This window comes from Anolis sagrei, chromosome 9 (genome assembly GCF_037176765.1).
Source record: "Anolis sagrei isolate rAnoSag1 chromosome 9, rAnoSag1.mat, whole genome shotgun sequence".
In the NCBI taxonomy this organism is placed as follows: domain Eukaryota; kingdom Metazoa; phylum Chordata; class Lepidosauria; order Squamata; family Dactyloidae; genus Anolis; species Anolis sagrei.
In genome coordinates, this window is record NC_090029.1 from 26,130,166 (window position 1) to 26,152,708 (window position 22,543).

The following is a 22,543-nucleotide window of genomic DNA, read 5'->3' on the forward strand; positions in this document are numbered from 1 at the left end:
TACTCGGGCGTAGGGATCCATAAAGGGAAAAGCGAGATAGCAGTTATGTTTGGAATTTCATGCAGAAAAATATGAGACTAAAATGGACCCGATCCGCCATCTTAAAGTTTGGCGGATACAGAGATCTAGAAGGAAAAACCCTGTATCCACGATTTTTGTTAGTATAGATTCTGCATCCCTGTGATGCCAGAAAGGCACCCCAGGCAGGCTCGCAGTTCCCTGGAGCCTAGAAAGGGTTAATTTCATGCATTAGACACTTCAGTAAAGCGAAGGACACAAAGTAGCAAGCGGGAGCGTTTAAAAGTTGCAATTTTGGATCTTTTATTGGGGGATAAGATACAATGTCAGGGCTTGGGGAAAGTAAAGGAAAGGCATTGAGGCTTGCTCGTCCCTGCCTGGGCTGGCTGCTGGAGGCACATTTCATCAGTGGATTGCAATTGCGGAGCCCAGGAACTGTGGAACTCTCCGCTGTGGTTGTTATACCAATTTGAAGGCGGGAGTCTCTGCAGCCCTCGATGTCATCTCCCCACTCGGAAACTGACGTAGGCTCCGCCTACTTAAAGTTTCCGCCCATGCTTGGTACCCAGCCAAATGCAGCAGGGGCATCTGGCGAGACGGTTCTAATTGTCCCCTTTTTCCACAAATTTTGAACAGAGAGGGAATGTTGGTCCAGCAGCAGCTCAGAACAAGGAGGAGAAATATGAGGCCAAGGAAAACTAGAAAACCTTTTCTTAACCAGTCCAGAGAAGGGAGCCAGTCTGTCAAAAAGTTTAGATCAAAGCCTGTGGTTTCCTGAATCCCAGCTGCCAGATCTTTCATACCTTCTATGGCTTTGTTGACTACAGGGGTCTGGTCAGTCAGATTGAAGCAGCACATGTGGCGCACACTCTCACAGCCATAATGATTCTTTAACAGCAAGAAATCAATGGCAGCTCGATTATCCAACACAGCCTCTCTCAGCTCCTGCATCTCTGAGGCCATGGAGGCTAGGGCTTGTGAGGTGAAATTGATGTTTTTGACCAGAGCACAGGCCAGATGTTTAATGGCCCGGTAGTTCATGCCAGCTGCCACCCCAGGGGTGAACAGGGCAGTTGCCACAAATTGGGGGATGCCCTTGATGACCATAGAGGGATCACAATTTGGGTCCAAAGTTTGGATGGACCTAGCCTCCCGGGTCAAGGAGTGTGCCATCTCCAAGTCCCCTTTAGAAGGCATAAAAATGGACAACCTACCCAGGGCACAATTCCCCAAGGTGGAATTGGCTGGCAGGTAACTATAGGCTGTCCGCCCACACAAGAAGAACCATCCTGGGGGCAAAACCAAATGGGCATTCATATATGGCAATATTTCAAAGGATGAACAATTTAGCAGATTGTCCCTGGGCGACTTTTGGCACTTCCCTGCACAATGGGGAATTTGAAAACAATGAGAGGCATGAGGGCTGTGAGCCAATTTAATAGCCACCATGCCTGGCTCCCTTTCCCTGACAGCCCTTCCCCACTGAGGCAGATCTCCATAGGACATGGGCTTGGAAGGGTAGTCTTGGAAAATAGTGTAATTTCTAAAAGTTTCCAGAGGTTCTGGAATGCCAATTAAACATGTGGAGAACAGGTCCGTGGCAGTGATCCCACTTGATAGACAGAAATCAGAGACATTTAGGACCCTAGAGGCTAGCTGCTGCCAGAAGTTTGCCTTGCTTGACAGCCATTCATACAGTATGGGGCTAGAAGCGGCACATTGGGTCAAGGATATTAGGCACAGAAAAGCAGAGAAATGCATGCTGAAGTTGATGGACAGCTCCGCCCGGGAAATAATAGGAATAAATAAACTCACGGTTCCAAATAGTTCTGAAAGTACAGCTCCACTCACTCTAGCCGGGGCTCAGTGGAAATCGAAAGCAGGAGATTCCCTGGCGCGCGCTGTCAAAATCAGCTGGTAGATTTTGACAGCTGTCAAACGAGCTGTCGAAACCCGGAGGTGTAGAGAAAAAAAGTGGGTTCCCGTGGTGCCAGAAACATGGAATTAGGAGGGTAGTTTAGGGCGATGCCTCTGTCCTCGTGCACGGCGCTTCTTTACCCTGGGGGCCCCAGAAGGCGGTGGGTCGGCTTGGTCAGTGGATGGGAGGTCTCGTGGCGGTACTTTCCGGAACAGCAGCCGGAGATCCTCCCCTGACTCAACAGTCCACTGGTTGTCGTCCTCCTCCTCCTCAGTGGACCCCACTTCTGGCTCAGGGGCCCGCTTCAGCCGGGAATGATGGACCCAGGCCCGGATGCCAGATACCTTGGCGGCGGTGTGTGTTGTGAGGAGGATCTGATGAGGGCCGACCCACTTCTCCGACAGGGCTTCAGGCTTCCACGTGCGTACGAGGACCCAGTCGCCAATGGAGAAGTCGTGGACAGGAGCATCCAAGGGGACAGGAAGGTGGGAGAGAAGGTACCTATTTAAAGAAGAAAGGATAGAGGTAAGAAAAGACAATCTTTCCCTAACACTGTCGGCCCCAACCTCGTGGAGATGCTCAGCCTTCAGAGGAACCTGTGAGGAAGGAAAAGGTCTACCATAGAGAATTTCAAAAGGACTTAGCTTCAGCCCACCCCTAGGGGCTGCCCTGATCCGAGTGAGAGCAAGAGGGAGGGCATCAGGCCAAGGCAAGCGCGCCTGCTGACAGATCTTAGCCAGTTGTCTTTTGATAGTTTGGTTCATCCTCTCAACCTTGCCACTGGCCTCAGGATGCCAGCTGGTGTGCAAGTCCCACTTGATCTGGAGGGCATGGGCAACCTGCTGGGTGGTCTTGGAGATGAAAGATGCACCGTTGTCTGAGGAGAGGCAGAGAGGCAATCCAAAGCGGGGGATGATGTGGTTCAGAAGGGCATGGCTGACCTCTTTGGCTGTGCAGGTATAGCAGGGAAAGGCTTCTGGCCATCCACTGTAACAGTCCACAAATACCAGCAAGTACTTGTACCTCTTACTGGATGGCAGTTCAGCAAAGTCCACCTGCCACACCTGTCCTGGTTGGAGGCCAGCCTTGAGATGCCCCACTTCTGGCTTCTTCTGGATCTTGGGGTTGTTCTTCAGGCATAGGAGACATCTTCTGCAGGCCCAAATGGACTGCTGGGCCATGCGAGGACCAATGAAGAAAGTCCTGAGATGCTCCAACATAGCATCGTGACCCCAATGGGTGCTTTTGTGGAGACGGAGGGCCACTTCACGCATGAGGGGGTCTGTCAGGAGCAGGCGACCCTGGCTGTCCTTCCACCAGCCCTCTTCCTGTTTCAGACCCTCTCCCTTGGCAAACTCATCGTCCATAGTCCCATAAACAGGGAGAGTGGTCACGGTGGTGTCAGGAATCAGGGCCCCCAGGAAGGTGGGCTCCCGGTTGGCAGCTCCCTTTGCAGCAGTGTCTGCCCTCCGGTTCCCTTTCGCAATGTCCTGGTCCCCTGTTTGGTGCCCTCTGCAGTGGATGACAGCAACTGCAGCAGGCTTACAAACGGCATCCAAGAGTCTTAGAATTTCAGCCTGGTGTTTGACAGGGCTGCCAGCTGTTGTCAGCAGCCCCCTCTCCTTCCAAATAGCTCCATGGGCATGAAGCACATGGAATGCAAACTTAGAATCTGTGTAGATGTTGACAGCCTTTCCCTCAGCCAGCTCCAAGGCTCTGGTGAGGGCGATGAGCTCCGCCTTCTGGGCAGAGGTGCCTGGGGGAAGTGGCTCTGCCTCTATGGTGTCCCATAGAGTGACCACCGCATACCCAGCTCTTCTCTCCCCATGGTGGACGCTGCTGCTGCCATCCGTGAAGAACTCAAGCTGTGCATCTGGAAGGGGCTGGTCCTTGAGATCTGGGCGGCTGGAGTAGACCTCCTCGATGGTGGCGATGCAGTCGTGAGGCTCCTGGTGGTCTCCCTCGGCCGTCTCGATGGGCATCAGGGTGGCTGGGTTGAGGCAGTTGGTGGTGGCCAAGGTGAGGTCTCCCTGGTCGATGAGGAGGGCCTGGTAGCGAGTAAGCCGGCCAGCAGACAGCCAGTTGGTCCCCTTTGCATCCAGGACAGCCAGGACACTATGGGGCACGTAGGCAGTCATGGGCTGGCCCAACGTCAGCTTCCTGGCTTCTTCAGCTACCATGGCAGTGGCAGCCACAGCTCTCAGGCAGGCAGGCCACCCAAGGCTGGTGTTGTCCAGCCTCTTGGAAAAGTAGGCAACTGGTCTTTTGGTGCTGCCCAGAGGTTGGGTCAGCACCCCCGCTGCGACCCCCTGGCGTTCATGAACAAAGAGGAAGAAAGGCTTGGCCATGTCTGGGAGCCCAAGGGCAGGAGCAGACATCAGGGCTCTCTTGATGGCCTCAAAAGCAGTTCGGCATTCAGCCGACCAAACAAGGAAAGTCTCTGGGCCAGATGTTGCCTCATAGAGGGGTTTGGCAACCAGTCCAAAGTTTGGTAGCCAAATTCTGCAAAAGCTAGCCATCCCTAAGAATCCCCTCAGCTGTTTCTTCGTTCTGGGCTCCTTGACCCTGCAGATGGCCTCCTTCCTCTCTGGCCCCAATGCCCTTTGTCCTTGGGAGACATCAAACCCCAGATACCTCACAGTGTCCTTGCAGATCTGGGCCTTCTTCTTGGATACCTTGAACCCAGCCTCTCCCAGGAAGTTGAGAAGACTGACGGTGAGGCGTCTGCAGGTGTCCTCATCGGAGCAGCAAAGAAGTAGGTCATCAATGTACTGCAGGAGGACCCCCTGGTCGCGATCAGGCCACTTCTCCAGTTCTGAGGCAAGGCTCTGGTTGAAGATGGTTGGTGAACAGGTAAAGCCTTGTGGCAAGACCTGCCAGCAAAGCTGCACCCGCCTGGCTGTGCCCACATGCTCCCACTCAAAGGCAAAAATCTCCTGGCTATCTGCATGAAGAGGTATGGAAAAAAACGCATCCTTCAAGTCAAGAACAGTAAAACGTGAGCAAGAAGGAGGGATAGTAGAGAGAAGAGTGTAAGGGTTTGGCACCACAGGGTGTATGTCCACTACAATGGCATTGATGGCTCTAAGGTCTTGCACAAAGCGAAATTCCCGCGAATCTGCCTTACGAATAGGAAGGACTGGTGTGTTGTAGGGTGAAGCACACTCTCTTAACAAGGAATGCTGCAAGAAATTGTCAATAATTGGCTGGAGCCCCTGGCGGGCTTCCAGGGAAATCCTATACTGGGGGATCCTAGGAGGTGTGATGTCAGGCTTGAGAGCTATTGAGACAGGGGCAATGTTCTTGGCTCTCCCAGGGATCCCATCGGCCCACACAATGGGATCCACCTGTTGGAGGATGGCCAAGGGGATGAGGTCAGCCTCTGGGCTGGGCTGATGGAGCAGGAAAGCCTGTGCCCTCCATCCCTCCTCCTCAGGCACTGCCAAGATGATCTTTTCTGGCCCAAAAGCAACTTGTGCCCTGATCTTACACAAGATGTCCCGGCCCAAAAGGGGAACAGGACATTCAGGCATGTAGAGGAACTCATGAGTTAGGGTCTTCCCTCCCACCTCACATTCCATGGGCTTCAGGAATGACCTTTTTGCCTCTTTCCCTGAGACCCCCACTACCTGTACCTTCCTCGTTCCCAACTCAGTCCCCCTGAACCCCTGTGTGACCACTGAGTGGGTTGCCCCACAATCCAGGAGGAAGTCAACTGTCCTTTTCCCTAATTTAAGTGGCACGATGGGGTCAGAAGGGGCCAGGGAAATCTGCCGTCCTAGTCACATGACCCTCCCCTGGGGCCCCCTCTCATTGAGCTCTGGGCACTCCCTCCTGAAGTGCCCCTTGGCCTGGCATTGAAAGCACCTGGCATCCCTGTTTCCCCCTTGCCTCCCCTGGTCCCTCCATGCTGGTCTATCCCTGACATCTCTGTTCCCCCTCTCCCTCTCCCTGTCCCTTTCTGCCAAGGCAGCTACCAGGCTGGTAGTTTGGACCTCTGCTTGAGCCTTTAGGTCATCTTCCTCTTTCTGGGCCGCAGCATCCTCTCTATTGTGGAAGACCTTGAAGGCAATGTTGATCAGCTGTGAGATGGGCATTCCCTCCCCATCTTCCAGCTTCTGAAGCTTGAGCCGGATGTCCCTAGCTGACCTCCCAATGAACAGAGTGTTCACCATGGTGAAATACTCAGGATGAGTGGGATCAACATTGGTCCACTGCCTGGCTGTTTTGCAGATGCGGTCATAAAAGTCAGATGGACTCTCATTAGGCTCTTGTTTGAGGTCAAAAAATTTGGACAAATTCAAGGGACGAGGGTAGACCAGGGGCATGGCAACCAAAATGGCACGGTGGAAGCCTTTCAGGGCCATCCTGCCTGCATCAGTGTTGTAATCCCAGCCTGGGTCCTCCTGTGTTGGAAAAACTAGTTCCTTATCCCTCCCATCATCTACATCTCCCTTCATAACCTCTGCTTGAGCTGCTGCCAGTAGGCGGCGCTTCTCCTCCTGTGTGAGAAGTGAGGACAGCAGGGTCATCACGTCCCCCCAAGTAGGACGATGGTTAAGGAAGATGGTCCTGAATAGTTCAGACATTTCAAAAGGGTCCTGGGACAAAGGGGCAGTGTTCCTTTTCCAATTTAAGAGGTCAGAGGTGGTAAAGGGAACATGGATGAGGACAGGGGTCCCTCCACTCCCTACTACCTCCCTCAGGGGGGCTATCACATTGGGGTGGTTACGCAAGCTGCCCTTCGTGATGAGAGGCTCAAAAGGGTCCCCTGTTGGCTGAGAAGCTGCCTGGGAAACCTGGGCTGGGGGTGGAAGGGGAATCAGAGGTCCCAGATTACCAGTGGGGCAGGAGGCACCTGGGGGGTGAGGGGATAGACAAGGAGAAGGGGAAGATTCAGGCATGTGTGTGGCTGGGGGTCCTGGCCGGGGGCCAGGTGGCCCCTGGGAGGTGCAGAGGCCTGAAGTTGGAAGGGAGAAAGGGTCTGACTGGAGGTCAGAGGGTGTGCATGTGTGTGAAGTTGAGGAGGCCAGTGGGTCAAAAGAGCTATGGATGGAGAATGCTTGTGAAAGGGAGAGTGGGGTGGTGGAGCGGCTGGGGACCAAAGAAGGGGTCCTGCTGGGCCCCTGCTGGAGGAGGGAAGGAGACTGGGCAAGGGGAAATGGAATGGGGCTGGAAGAGAGAGCTGGAGGGGTCTGGGAAGGGAGGTATAGTGGAGTGGATGCACTCTGGACTGTGTAGTTGCTGGGTTGAGAAGAGGAACTCCCTGCTGCAGGAGTGCTGGGGCGGCCCTGTGGTTGGGCTGGACTGACCAAGAGTGTGGGGACCCCAGGGAGGAGAGGTTGGTCTTGGGAAGATCCCTGGGGTTGTGGTGGGGGTGGAATAGGGGCAGAAGGAGGGGCAGGAGTGGATGGAGAGGTTGGGGGTGGTCTTGGACGGTAGGGAGGGGGGCAAGCAATAACTTCGAGGAGATCCTCCTCAGGGGGAGAGGGTATGGGGTCTAGGAGAGGATCTTTAGAAGGGGGAGGCTTTGCAGCCACTTCCTTGCATGGTAGGAGTTGGGCTCCCTCCCCCTCTTCTTCCTGCTCCTGGCTTAGGGCCAAAAAGCACGAAACGTAGGCAAGTTCTTTCCACTTGGCCCGACTATGACAATCCTCCTGGAGTTTCAAAATTAGCTCCTTGCTGGTACTGCCATGTGGGGGCCAGGAGGCCCCTCCCTTCAAGGGCCTTAGGGGCCACTCACGAGTGCTATATTTGACCATCTTGGCCTGATCCATCGAACGTGATGTTAGCCTGTCCCAACTGGCCAAGAGCTTTCCTAAAGGTGTTTCCCCTGAGACAGGATGTTTGAGTTGAGATCCGCATGCGCCCATTCTAGCTCAGCCTCTACCCTCCTGGTAGTTAATGGGGGATCAGCTCTGCCAACTGAAAACACGAGCCTCCACCCAAAAGTCCCCTCCACTAGAACCTGAGCGGCCAACACCTGGCGACCTATAGGCAAGGGAACTTCCTTCCCTCCCCAGACTGTCCCAAGTCAAGTTGGACTGCAGATACCCTTCCCAAATCGCCAGGTCTTACCCACACCTCAGCCCAGGAATTTGTTCCCGAATCCCCCTTTACCAGAAGTTCCCAACTTCAAAGGGGATTCCTATCACCTGGGAGTCTTGGTGTGACTCACAGCTGCTTACCTTCAGACGTTTTCCCCCCCCGGCGTCGGTGGCCCTTCTTCCAGGAAGTCCTTGAGAAGCTTCCCTATGCTCCGTTGACCGAAAGTCCAAGACAATTCACCAAGAGGAAGGTGCTGTAGGAGAATTTGTATTTTATTTTGGTTTTCCAAAGATCCTGATTGGTTTGAGGCGCCTCGTTTCCTCAGACGTTCCTCCTCGCAAGTTGTCCCAGAGATTCTGGACCAAGCGTAGCCTGCTTGGAAATTTACACTATAATTTATCTGGACCTCCAAGCAGGGTCCCTTCGTGGTCGCCAAATGAAACCTGTAACTTTAAATGGGTCTCCTCGGAAGGAGGGTACCCCCGGACCGCACCAAAGAGGATCCGCTACCTTCTCAGCGAGACTTTCAGGGAGCCAATCCAAGCGACCAATAAAATGTTAAAAGAAATGATTTTCCCGTCCAAGAAGTTGAAGAAGTGGCGACCGAGGCTTTTATTTTGCGATTCAGCTGAAAAGGATGCGATTGTAGTGATCATTCACCTACAAGCATGGTTATACAGAGTTTTGGAGGCATCTTTATACATACAGTAAGTTCCGCAATCTTGAATTTCCCGCCCGCCTTCCCTCACCCGGCTTGGCTGTGATTGGTGGATGGCTGAACAGCTGGGAGAGGCTTGCCAGTCCGTCCCTGCACTCAGCCTATCACAGAGTTCCCTCGCTTCGGGGAGCCAGCGAATCAGGGACGAGGAGGCGGGACAGAAAAGGGTAACAATGAAGGAGGAAGGATTATGATTGCTTGACAAAGGACCTTCACGCGTCCGGGGGCAAAGTCGGCCAGCTGGGAAGGTAAACTATTGTTTGGGTAAAGGAGAAGGATGATTGAATCAATCTGGTTTTTTCCTGGCTGAAACAGAGCAAATATGTTGCTTAATGGGTTTCGGGAGATATGATCAAGGCTGGGCACAGACCCCCTGGTGGGCAGCCTGGCCCCTATTGTTGCTGGCAAATTAAGACTTGGCCGGAGGAAGAAATCTATTTATTGGGCATGCTCCGAAGACAAATAGAAAAACTTCCTTAGTTATTGTTCCATGCAAAAGATGGAGTGATGGGGGTTTCATTGTGAGGCAAACGGCCCCCCTTCGGGCAGCTGGGCACTCTCGGATCTTCCGCTTCTGGGTTCTTTTTGTGGGGCAAAGTTGGAGGGGCAGAGGGTAATGCAAGGGGTACACATCCATAAGCATTCCATACATAGTACATTGATTAAACTTATTCCCATCCCTTCCCCAAACAAAATTAATAAAGCAATTTTATTATGAAAATGAATATTTTTAGTCCTGGGTTTCTTGGAAAGTTCATGGAGAGGAAAAGGGCTCATTGATGCCCAAAAAGGGTAAGCGCCAGAGAGTTCACGATCGCCGGGGGGGCACAAGGGGGAAAGGATGGAGTCCTTGGAGCCGGCAGAAACAGCCCCCCCCCCCCCGCCGTGCTGCAATCGGCTTCCTTGAGAGTCCTTGGTGAACTAGAACTTCCCCAGGGGAAGGGGTCTTCCTGGCCAGACCCTTCCCTGAGTCCCATGGGGGAGAGCGCATTGGGTCCCCGAGTCCAGAGTCTGGCGAAGGCGAGGAGAAGCTGAGCCGATCGGCAATGGAGAGGAGGAAGCCAGCTGATTGTCAAAATCAGCTGTTTTGAGCCGGAAAATATTCCTGCAACTTTAAAGGTTGTTACTCGGGCGTAGGGATCCATAAAGGGAAAAGCGAGATAGCAGTTATGTTTGGAATTTCATGCAGAAAAATATGAGACTAAAATGGACCCGATCCGCCATCTTAAAGTTTGGCGGATACAGAGATCTAGAAGGAAAAACCCTGTATCCACGATTTTTGTTAGTATAGATTCTGCATCCCTGTGATGCCAGAAAGGCACCCCAGGCAGGCTCGCAGTTCCCTGGAGCCTAGAAAGGGTTAATTTCATGCATTAGACACTTCAGTAAAGCGAAGGACACAAAGTAGCAAGCGGGAGCGTTTAAAAGTTGCAATTTTGGATCTTTTATTGGGGGATAAGATACAATGTCAGGGCTTGGGGAAAGTAAAGGAAAGGCATTGAGGCTTGCTCGTCCCTGCCTGGGCTGGCTGCTGGAGGCACATTTCATCAGTGGATTGCAATTGCGGAGCCCAGGAACTGTGGAACTCTCCGCTGTGGTTGTTATACCAATTTGAAGGCGGGAGTCTCTGCAGCCCTCGATGTCACATGCGGCCACATGTCATCAAAAATAGCCATGCGTGTCAGTGCTGACACGCGCGTCATAGGTTCACCATCACAGGTTTAGTGTTTACACCTTATTTTATTTTTCTGGTTATTTAATATTTAATGTTTATTTTACTTAAGTAATATTTGTCTTTATTGATTTAATGTAGCACAAATCCTATGTAAAATCATACTACGTATTTTTGACATTAATATTAAAACATATAGGTTGCTTACCTATAACCATAGTTTCAAGGTAACCAACCAAGAGGAAGATGAGACCAGTGAAAGGCAGCTGAATGTTGTTGCTACTAGGGGTTTGCAACTGGCTTTTTCTAAGTCTTAGAAAGGATCAGGGTTTTTTTGTTGCAGCTGTTGTAGGTTGATTGAGTGTGATATTGGTTCTTGTATATAGTAAGGCACTATAAGTGTTTGAAAACATTGAGCATTGTGTTCTAAACTTTGCTTGAGGGCTCGTTTTGAGTTGAAAAGCCTTTGTTTGGTTCCGGGAGCAGTTTCTGCAGTGTCCTGAAGATAAAGTTTGTTTACGGCAAGACAAGGTCACTCTACTGGCAACAAAGTAAGAAAAACTGTATATTTTTCGACATGTCTGCTTATAACCGTCAAATGAAGAGGACTCACTGAAGATATTGTTTTTGTTATGTTTTGGTGAGAGCAATTCTTCTGTCTTGTTTTATATACAGTGAATAGAACTTCATTTTCATTTCTACTTAAAACAAAAGACTCATGTGTTTTTATGAGTTATTTTTATCACACTTAGAGTTAAATGTCTGTGTGCATAAAATACTCTTAAAGCTCACCTGAAAGGCAAATGCTTCATGGATCAATTTGTCGCCAAATATGAAGCTGGAACCAGCAATGGTGTAGTTCAGGAAAGTCTGCAAGGAAGAAGAAGGCGGGGAGAAGGAATCTGGGTGAGTCTTCTCCTGATTAGATCAAAAAAAGATCCTGAAAGGATGCATTCAAGCATAATGGCTGCAAAACAGTCCAGAAAAATTGCTTCTTTGGATTACGGCTCCTAGAACCCCGCAAGCTACTAAAGCCACTGGTCATGCAGACTCGGGAATTCCTAGTGCTGTTGTCCATAAATAGAAATTTCAATAGGAGAACAAAACCATCCTTGGCCATTCCTCTCCATACTCCAGTGCTGAATTTCTGGTGGGAATGGGATTCAGCACATGGACATCTGCTGCAGAACCCGGAGCAGCTATAAGAGGAGTGGTAATAAAACTCACCACTCCAGGTGGAAAGAATATTCAAAGACATTCAGTAAATGCTTTAAAGACATATTTTTCAATCAGACCACTGGCTCAATAAATCAACATGATCTAAATCAAGAGTTCCCCTGGGGTCTTTTACCTGGATCTGTCTTGAGACTGGACCTAGGACCTTCTGCATACAGAGCATGAGCTCTGCCACAGACTACAGCCTTTCTCCCCCACTAAGTTCCATACCTGCACTTGTCCGCCAAGCCAGTCAAAAGCTTGAAATCCAGGCTCTGTCCGGATGATAAAGACTCCAAGAAGAAACTGCAGGCCAAGCCCCCAAAACACAGCTCTCCAAGACACCTACAAATCCAATGTACAAGAGGCAATGGAGTTTGAGCTACAATTTCCAGAATTATCCTACCAGTATATTCATTGTTAGTATGTCCAATTGTTGCTGCTGTTGTTAGTGTGTGTTTTAAATTTATAGTGATCCCATTTATTTATTTACAGTATTTATACCCTGCCCTTCTCAATCCCAAAGGGGACTCAGGGCGGCCTTACAAAAGGCAACAATTTGATGCATATACATGACAGACATAGAATAAACATATACATTAAAACGTGAATTTAAAAAACTTATAAAGATCAAAACACGTTATTAAAACCACACAACCCAAGATCGTGGTCAAAAAGCCATTCCAATTGTCATTGCACATTTTCCATTATCACTTATTGCACTGCACTATTGGCCAAAGGCTTGTACCCAAAGCCATGTTTTTAAATGCTTTCTGAAGGTCAGGAGGGAGGGAGCTGGCCTGATTTTGCTGGGGAGGGAGTTTCATAGCTGAGGGGCCACCACTGAGAAGGCCCTGTCCCTCATCCCCACCAACTGCACCTGTGAAGGAGGTGGGACCGAGAGCAGAGCCTCCCCAAAACCATCTTAACCTCCAAGTTGGTTCATGGGGGGAGATATGTTTAGACAGGTAAGCTGGGCCAGAACCGTTTAGGGCTTTATAGGCCATTGAATTGTGCTTGGTAGCAGACTGGCACCCAGTGGAGCTGACACAACAGGGGGGTTGTATGCTCTGTGAATGCCACTCTGGTGAGAAATCTGGCTTCCACCCATTGGACCACTGAGAGCTTCCAAACTGTCTTCAAGGGCAACCCTACGTAGAGCACATTGAAGTAGTCTATTTGGGATGTAACAAGAGCATGGACCACCATGGCCAAGTCCTAAGACAACTATGTCATGAGCTTTCTTGTCCAACGTTCGGCAGCCAGATTAATAACTGGGGCTAGTTATAGGGAGCGGTCGACTTCCATGTTTAAGGAGCTCCACTGGCTGCCGTTTATTTTCCGGTCCCAATTCAAGGTACAGGTTATCACCTACAAAGCCCTAAACGGTTTGGGACCCGCCTACTTTCATGACTGTATCTCTCTCCACGTACCAACCCGGGCCCTTAGATCTTCAGGGGAGGCCCTCCTTTCACTCCTACCAATCTCACAAGCTTGTCTTGTGGGCATAAGGGAGAGAGCGTTCTTCTCTGTGGCTCCCTGACTTTGGAACTCATTACCTGGAAAGATCAGGAAAGCCCCTTCTCTAGAAATGTTCAAAAAGAACCTTAAAACCTGGCTCTTCCGCTGCGCCTTTGGCGACATATGACACCATTGCACCCCTGAACGCTCTTCCCACTGGAATACACGCCCTCCAAATGGGAAGTTTATCTTCTCAACTCTGTGTGTTTTTATGAGTTCCTTGCAGATAACTTGCTCCTATTTTTATCTCATTAGAGTCTTTGAATCGTTTTTATCCTGTACATGTGGCCCGCCCATTGTTATTGTGATTGTGCTTACTGGAATGTTATTTTATAACTGTTTATATTTTTTTTCTCTTTTTTCTTTTCCTTTCTGTAATTTGATGATATTGTTTATTGTTTATGCTCTGGTTTTATCTTGTTATAATATGTTGTCCGGGCTTGGCTCCATGTAAGCCACTCCGAGTCCCTATTGGGGAGATGGTGGCGGGGTATAAATAAAGATTATTGTTGTTATTATTATTATTATTATTATTATTATTATTTCTTACCATTGTCTTCCTCTGAGGATGACACAGTGTGACTTGCCCAGGGTCAACCAAGGGGTTGTATAGCTGAGTTGGAATTCAAATCCTATTCTCCAAGACTAGAGATAACATATCATTGACATCTGTTGCTAATAGTGGCAGTCCCATGGTAGTGAAGTGGTAAATCACAATTTGAAAGCAGCTATTCAAAGTGCTGAACTTATATTTTAATTTCGAGGCTAGACTTCAGCACCTTGGATAGCTTCTTTAAGGTTCAAGCTCAAGCATGAAGCCGCTTCGTAGCTCCATTAATACAGAAGACAAAACATTGTTGGTTGCTGTTGAAGAAAAGGGGAGGGGTGCTGCTTCTCCATAAATGTTGGGTTTGATTGGCCGTGGCCTGAGCAAGATAGTGGATGAGATCATACATTGCTCTGAATGAGCACAGTTCTTTTAATGTTGTTACTTGCTTATGCAATGCATAATCATAGAATCATAGAGCTGGAAGAGACCTGGTGGGCCATCGAGTCCAACCCCATTCTGCCAAGAAGCAGGAAAATCGCATTCAAAGCATTCCTGACAGATTGCCATCCAGCCTCTGTTTAAAAGCCTCCAAAGAAGGAGCCTCCACCATACACCACAACAAAGAGTTCCACTGCTGAACAACTCTCACAGTCAGGAAGTTCTTCCTCATGTTCAGATGGAGTCTCCTTTCTTGTAGTTTGATGCCATTGTTCCATTGCATCCTAGTCTCCAGGGCAGCAGAAAACAAGCTTGCTCCCTCCTCCCTATGATTTCCTCTCACATATTTATACATGGCCTTCATCATGTCTCCTCTCAGCCTTCTCTTGTTCAGGCTAAACATGCCCAGTTCTTTAAGCCGCTTCTCATAGGGCTTGTTCTCCAGACCCTTGATCATTTTAGTTGCCCTCCTCTGGACACATTCCAGCTTAGAGTAAACATCTCCCTTCAATTAAGGTTCCCAGAATTGGACACAATGTGATTCCAGGTGTGGTCTAACCAAGGCAGAATAGAGGGGTAGCATGACTTCCCTGGATCTATTACCTAGGTTGTTTCCTGTCCTGGAACCTGGATATGAGGATTTAAAGATCGAACTGCAAAGACTCTGGCACAAGCCAGTCAAGGTTGTCCCAGTGGTGATTGGCACACTGGGTACAGTGCCTAAAGACCTTGACCTGTACTTAAAAACAATTGGCGCTGACAAGATTACCATCTAAGATTACCACCTTACTGGGATCTGTGCGCATTATTCGCAGATACATCACACACTCCTAGACACTTGGGAAGTGTCCGACGTGTGATCCAATACACCTGCCAGCAGAGTGATCTTGTTTGCTGTGGACTCATCTTGTTGTGTTTCAAATAATAATAATAATAGTAATAATTATTATTATTATCCCTAAATGGGATCCAAAGCGGCTTACAACATTATATAAAAGACAATACAAAACAATATGTATATGTAAAAAAAACCCTATAAAAACAAATTTACAATAAGAAATAAACATATTTAAAAACATTTCTCTAATACAATTATTACAGGCAATATATTGCCAAGATAACTATGTGATAGGGTCACCATGAGTAAAAAAAAAAAAAAAAAAGGTAACTTGAAGGCCTGCAACAACAATATAAAATCAAATCAATCAACCCTTCTTATAATTTCTTGCTCAGTTGGCAAATTTTATCAACCGCATTTGAGTTAGGATATCAGCATGATTGTATATATGCTGATCCCAAAATAAGCCCTACTACATTCTGTAAGATACTTCTCTCAGAGAAGTAGAAATAGGACTGAAGTCTTTATGAATTGCAATGCAGGCAGAGACAAAACGACAAGAGGAATGGTAGAAGAAGTGGAAAGAGGAGAAGACTCGTGATTCTTCCAGTCTTCTTCCTATCAAAAGGTCCAAGAGAAAGGAAATGCTTACATCTCTGTGGTGCTTGGAGCAGGCAAAGAGTATCAGGACCAGAACAGCAAACCCTGCCAGGGAGACCAACTGCTCTTGCCTCTGGGACATGTCAAGAACCAGCCAGGTGATCAGCCCAATCAAAATGAGCGCACACAACACCCTGCAGAAGAAGGAGACTGATGTTCTAATGGACATTTGCAAATACATGCTGATATGGATACAAATTAGATCTGCAAGCATATGTCTGTGGGACTGGTAACCACAACTTCATGAACATAGGACTGAAAAAACACATTCTCACTTTGCATTTTCTAGGTCAATGGTTCTCAACCTTCCTAATGCCGCAACCCCTTAATGCACTTCTTAAATGTTGTGGTGACCCCCAACCATAAAATTATTTTCGTTGCTACTCCATAACTGTAATTTTGCTCCAGTTATGAATCGTAATGTAAATATCTGATATGTGGGATGTATTTTCATTAACTGGCTCAAATTTGGCACACAAACCCAATATGCCCAGTGGGGATTTGTAGGGGGGGGGGTAGATTTTGTCATTTGGGAGTTGTAGTTGCTGGGATTTATAGTTCACCAACAATCAAAGAGCATTCCAAACTCCACCAACGATGGAATGGAACTGAACTTGGCACACAGAACTCCTATGACCAACAAAAAATACTGGAAGGGTTTGGTAGGCATTGACCTTGAGGTTTGGAGTTGTAGTTCACCTACATCCAGGGAGCATTGTAGGCTCTAAGAATGAAGGATCTGGACCAAACTTTATTTATTTTTATTTATTTATTTCGAACATTTTTACCCCGCCCTTCTCAACCCCTAGGGCAATGGTTCTCAACCTGGGGTCCCCAGATGTTTTTGGCCTACAAATCCCAGAAATCCCAGTCAGTTTACCAGCTGGCAGGATTTCTGGGAGTTGAAGGCCAAAAACATCTGGGGGCTGGCTGGGATTTTTGGGATTTGTAGGCCAAAAACATCTGGGGACCCCAGGCTGAGAACCACTGCAGGGGGACTCAGGGCGGCTTCCAATTGGCAAAAATTCGATGCTGCATAATAAAATACAAACAGCAATTATAAGTTAAAAGCATAAACATTAAGACATAAAGATTAAAACAGTATACTTACAGTCCATTGAGCTATTACTAGTCTGGTGGTTATTTATCTAGTCATATACCATTGAGTACTCCGTTTAACTTATCCAAATCCATTTCCAAGCCAGTCAACATTATCAATTCTCCTTTAACTTAATTGCCCGAAGGCCTGGTCCCACATCCACATTTTACCTTCTTTCTAAAGATGAGGAGGGAAGATGATGACCTAATTTCCCCAGGAAATGAATTCCACAGGCATGGGGGCCACCACCGAGACGGCCCTGTCCCTCATCCCTGCCAAACGTGTTTGAGACTTGGCACGGATACTCAATATGCCCAAATGTGAATACTGGTGGAGTTTGGGGGAAATAGGCCTTGACATTTGGGAGCTGTAGTTGCTGGGATTTATAGTTCACCTACACTCAAAGAGCATTCTGAACCCCAACAATGATAGAATTGGGCCAAACTTGGCACACAGAACCCCCATGCTTTGAAAGGACACACTGATGCAAGCCCCTCTCCAGCCTCGCATGCTCTCCCATGTATGCGCAACATGCTGCCATGCACTGAGCATACCTGCTCTCCCCTCCCCGCTTGGAGTTTCAGAAAATGCCCTCCCTTTGACTGAGAGGCCGGCCAATCACAGCAGGAGGAGGGCTTTTGGTGGGAGGATTCGCCGTCTGTTTCCAAAAAGGAAGAGAAAGACAGCCGGAGAGATCTTCAGCTTTCTCTGCCAAAGAGGTTCCTCAGACCATCAGAAATATATGTTTTCTGACGGTGTTTGGCGACCCCTCTGAAACCCCGTCGTCCCAATCCTCAGTTTGAGAAATGCTGCACTAGGCATTTTCGGTCCTCCAGTACAACTTTGCAGGATGATTCATTTCAGGAAGGTTCAAAATCACCTGCAGTTTTACGCAAGTGCAGGAAAGTATCCCCCACAAATATGGGAGGGGTACTGGAGAATGAAAAGGAGCCTCATAAGGTACTGAATCCCATCCAGAGCCATCTATTTATATGGTGGCAGGGAGGAGGCCGTCCTTTGGCCGCCATGCAGACCAGCTTCCAGCCCGCGTCAGATCTGTTCAGGAGACAAATCCTTCACTCACCACTTCAGCCATGGCCAAGCCTTTTGGCAGCATTTCCCACAAGGGCTCAAGAGTCTCACAATCGCAGACCCCCACCATTTGTTCACCAAGCTATAGGCCAGGAGACCAATTGCCAGACCAGTGAGAATGACCAAAGCCAAGGCACGATCAAAATCCAGCCAACAAGCTGCAACGAAATAGGCCACATAACCTAGAGAAAGGAGACAGAGAGACCTTTGAATTCTGCTGTCTACATATGAAACCCAACAGCAGAGGACCTTTTTGTCCTTCCCTTATACATCTTCACTGTGAAGCTACAGGATGGAGAAAAGGAAATGGCAGGCTCTGCAGCTTGACTTACACAAATCCATTGTCAAAAGTATATGTAAGGGGAAGGAAAAGTCCAAGTGCATCAAGCTTGGGGAATGTTGAAAAACTCTGGATGCCTGGCCAATCCATGTCATGTTTTCTTTTCACATGGATAGTGACAGAATTTTTTGGTGAAATTCACTGTTTGACCATTTAATGACTGAATTTGGGAGCTAAACACTACTGAATTCAATGGATCTTTCTCTCGGGGAACAATAGGATTGATATCATTCAGAGATTGGAAAAGTTACTTATTTGGATGACTAATTTCCAGTGGCCATACTACTAAGAGCTGTAGTTGAAAAATGCATGCTTTTTCCAAGTTTTTGGTACTGATGTTAATACATTGGTTATGATGCTACTTATTATTTTTATCTATTTATTTACAGTATTTATATTCCGCCCTTCTCACCTTGCAGGGGACTCAGGGTGGATTACAATATACATATACATGGAAAACATTCAAAGCCATAGACACACAGCAGATATAGACAGATACACAGAGGCTATTTAACATTCCAGCTTTTTTCATGAGGGTAATCTGGCCACCAGGGGAGCTGTCACTTCACTGTCCATTTGAGACACTGATGGAGAACTTCCTCATTCTTTTGCTTGCTTTCTGGAGATTTTATGGTGTTGTAAATTTGTTAAATTAGGCTCCCTGCATAAGCAGTATCTAAATTTCCTACTTGACAAATGCAACTGTCTTTCGGGCTGCAAAGGTCAACAGCAAGCTACACAATGGTCAGAAGCTCACTCCGACCCGGGCTGGCTTTGAACTCATGACCTTTTGGTCAGTAGTTACCTTAATGCAGCTGACTCCCAGCCAGCTGCACCACAGTCCCGGTGCTGCATTGCTGCATGGTAGTGTTGCATATGTGTGTGTATATACTCACAGTCAATACTAGGGTCCTGTACTGCAAAAGTTATCACCATATCACTATTTCTGTCTCTACTTCCCCAAACATATTGTGATTTGTGTGTGTGAAAATCTCACCTGCCCACAAGATGCACCATATGGCTATCTTTATGAACTTGACATGTGCCTTGCAAAAGCTCCTTGCTTTAGAAAAAGGCCGAGTCACACTCTTATACCTGAAAAGGATTACATCAAGAAGATAAATGGTAAAACAGCAAAATAAAGGCATTTTACAGCAGGACTAGTGAGAAGGCAAAGCTCAACAGGGATAGTAGTTGGAGGGAGGCCAGATCTGATCTATGGGATGCCGATTCAGTATTTATTTATGAAATTTACTTATTTATGAAATGTATACCAAGCCTTTCCCCAATCAAGGGGCCAAGGAAACTTACAGCCAGTAAAAACATACAATATAATAATTGACAACAAGTTAAATCCATAAAGATTAGTAAAAGCTGTAAACCGCTACTTAAAATCCCCTTAAATTAGATTTTTAAAAATAAACCACTCTAATAATATGTGGTGAGGTTGAATGACCTTCCTAATCTTCGGGTATCATTAGTTCCCTCTGATGGCTTCTTTGAAAAGGAAGGCTTTTAGGCTCTTCCTGAAAAACAACAGAGAGGGTGCGAATTGTCATTTTCAGGTGGAGAGCGTCACGGATATTTGAGGATACTAGCAATTCCCTACTTGATTTTAATGTTGTCCCCAGTGTATATAAAGCAGTGATTCCCAACCTGTGGTCTGTGGATCACCAGTGGTCCACAAGAATGAAAATATGCTCCGAGGCCTCACCATTACTACACTGTTGCCTCAAAACGAAAACCATGAGAGTGACTGGTCTTGTGAAACCCTCTTACAGAGGCAAGGCAACGGGGATGTCGGGAGGAGACAGGCTGACTACCCTTGAAAAATTACTACTACCTCATCAGCTCTAGATTATTAAATATGGTTTTCTGTGGGTGAGCAGATGGCGACTACTGGGGGGCATATGTTCTGTATCAGAAACTGGAGCTGATGTGGTCTATCCAATGCAATTTTCTGAATCAGAACCCCAAATAATCAAACTGAATCTAAAGTTGACCAAAAACCGATTTATAATCCTTTTGGTACTAATGTTGGAGTGTGGTCCCTGGTCAAGTGATTCCTTTTCAAAGTGGTCCCTGGTCAAATGGTCCCTGGTCAAAAAAAGGTTGGGGATCACTGCTTTAAAGGGACCCTATGTCTCGGGTAATCTGGACTGATGCAGTGAAGGGCTTTAAAGGTCAAAAGCAGAGCTTTGAATTGGGCCCCGAAAGTAATTGTTAGCCCTTTTTTTTGTCGTGTCAGGAGTGACTCCTGGTGTGAGAGAATTGGCTGTCTGCAAGGATGTTGCCCAGGGGACGCCTGGATGATTTGATGTTTTTATCATCCTTGTGGGAGGCTTCTCTCATGTCCCCGCATGAGGAGCTGGAGCTGATAGAGGGAGCTCATCCGCCTTTCCCCGGATTCGAACCTGCGACCTGTCGGTCTTCAGTCCTGCCGACACAGGGATTTAACCCACTGCGCCACCGGGGGCTCCTAATTGTTAGCTAGTGCAGCTCTTTCAGAAACGGGGTAGTATGTATTGTCAAATGGGTTGCTTTAAGTTTTTTGGGCTGTATGGCCCATGTTCCAGAAGCATTCTATCCTGACATTTTGACTGCATCAATGGCCTCACAACCTCTGAGGATGCCTGCCATATATGCAGATGAAAAGTTAGGAGAGAATGCTTCTGGAACATGGCCATAGAGCCCGAAAATCTTACAGCAACCCAGGGTAGTATGTTCTCTTATATCCACTTATATCTGTTCTATGGCATCGTGGAAAATCATAGATAAGCTCAAGCGTACCTAGTGCTCTTCCATCATTGTTGTGGGACCACGGATGCAAGAGAAGGATGCTGGTCATGGATCATTCCCTACCTCCCAACCCTTGAGTGAGTGAGAGGGTTTAGAGTGAATTTCCCCTACCCCTTCCTTTATAATCAGGTTTTCTGACCTCCTAAAAGGAACATCACGTGTGTTGTTTTCTCCCAAAATCTCAAGGGGGTGATGATTCTTTGTTGCTCCTGGATTTCCCTCTGATTCCTGCCAACAGCACAAGCATGGTTGTTATCTTTGGAAGCAGTGCAGAGAGTCGGGCTAACAAAATTGTGTGATGGTGAAATTTACCGTGAGCTCTAAAGCAGGGTTCTCCAATCCTCGATCACCACCTCCGATCGAAATCCGGAAATCTCCCATTTCCCTGGGACTGTGGAGTTAGCTACTCTACATTGGGAAAACATGATACTTGATCAGCTTGGAAATGTTGGCATCTTCAGTACCTTTCCAACTTCAGGGAGGGCATGCAGAGCCATGCACTGGGTCTTCTCTCTAGTGTTGCATTCCTAGTCCTGGGGCCAGCCCGGAATCATTTGCAGCCTAAGATGAAGGATAAAATGCCACTTCCCCCACCTGAACCACATGCTGATCAGATTGGCAGTTAAATACTATATCAATACTGAGGACAGGGCAGTCTTTTCTACTGCACCAGAGAGCAGCACAATAGTTTAAGGGACACAGGGCAGATGATGTGGCTCAGTTAAGTGTCTTCCACCACCAGCTAAAGGATAGGATTCTTAACTATACCTGGACAGCAGTTTTGAGGGAGAAGGACAGAGTGTCAAATACACAGCTTTCCCCTTAAAAGTGGGGAATGGTCAGAAGAAAATGCTGGAAGGGGAGCCTGCCATCATTGTCAGCATCATCTATCAACAAAGGTAGATGCTTCTCTGATGTTTGGGCTGGCCCTGACATTCCAGGCATTCTTTCCATGCATTGGAACTAATTTTTGGATTATAGTATTTATTTTATTTTATTTTATTTACTATATTTGTTTACCACCTTTCTCAGCCCGTAGGTGACTCAAGGCGGTTAACAGGGCAAAATCCAATGCTTACGATGTCATAAATACAATTAAAAACATAACATATAATAAAAACTAAACAAATCAATAAAATATAAATTCATAGTGTCTCCTTGTTAAAAACGTTGTCTGGACTCATTGTCTAGTCGTCCCATTTTCCTATGTCAGTTACTCTGCATTTGCAAACGCTTGTTCAAAAAGCCACGTCTTGACTTTTTCCCGGAATGTTAAAAGGGAGATGGCTGATCTAATATCTATAGGGAGGGCGTTCCACAGCCAAGGGGCCACCACCGAGAAGGCCCTGTCTCTCGTCTCCACCAAACGTACTTGTGACAAAGGCAGCAACAAGAGCAGGGCCTCCCCAGATGATCTTAAAGTCCTAGACAGTTCATAAGGGGAGATGCGTTTGGACATGTAAGTTGGGCCAGAACCATTTAGGGCAGGGGTCCTCAAACGTTTTTAAACAGAGGGCCAGGTCACAGCCCCTCAAACTATTGGAGGGCTGGATTATAATTTAAACAAAACATGAATCAGTTCCAATGCACACTGCACATATCTTATTTGTAGTGCAA

At 47.6% G+C, this 22,543-nt stretch overlaps 1 protein-coding gene across 1 annotated transcript in view; it reads right to left on the minus strand.

Moving 5' to 3' along the window:
- LOC132762729 (sodium/nucleoside cotransporter 1-like) overlaps window positions 1-22,543 on the minus strand; it is a 40,974-nt gene that overhangs the window by 17,577 nt on the left and 854 nt on the right. The window contains exons 2-8 of the mRNA XM_067471474.1: window positions 21,239-21,332; window positions 21,066-21,154; window positions 19,125-19,222; window positions 17,780-17,969; window positions 15,589-15,730; window positions 11,821-11,934; window positions 11,167-11,244 (exon numbers count right to left, since the gene is read on the minus strand). Coding sequence (XP_067327575.1) covers window positions 11,167-11,244; window positions 11,821-11,934; window positions 15,589-15,730; window positions 17,780-17,969; window positions 19,125-19,222; window positions 21,066-21,154; window positions 21,239-21,307 — 780 coding nt within the window. The 5' untranslated portion in view covers window positions 21,308-21,332. The remainder of the gene's footprint in view (window positions 1-11,166; window positions 11,245-11,820; window positions 11,935-15,588; window positions 15,731-17,779; window positions 17,970-19,124; window positions 19,223-21,065; window positions 21,155-21,238; window positions 21,333-22,543) is intronic.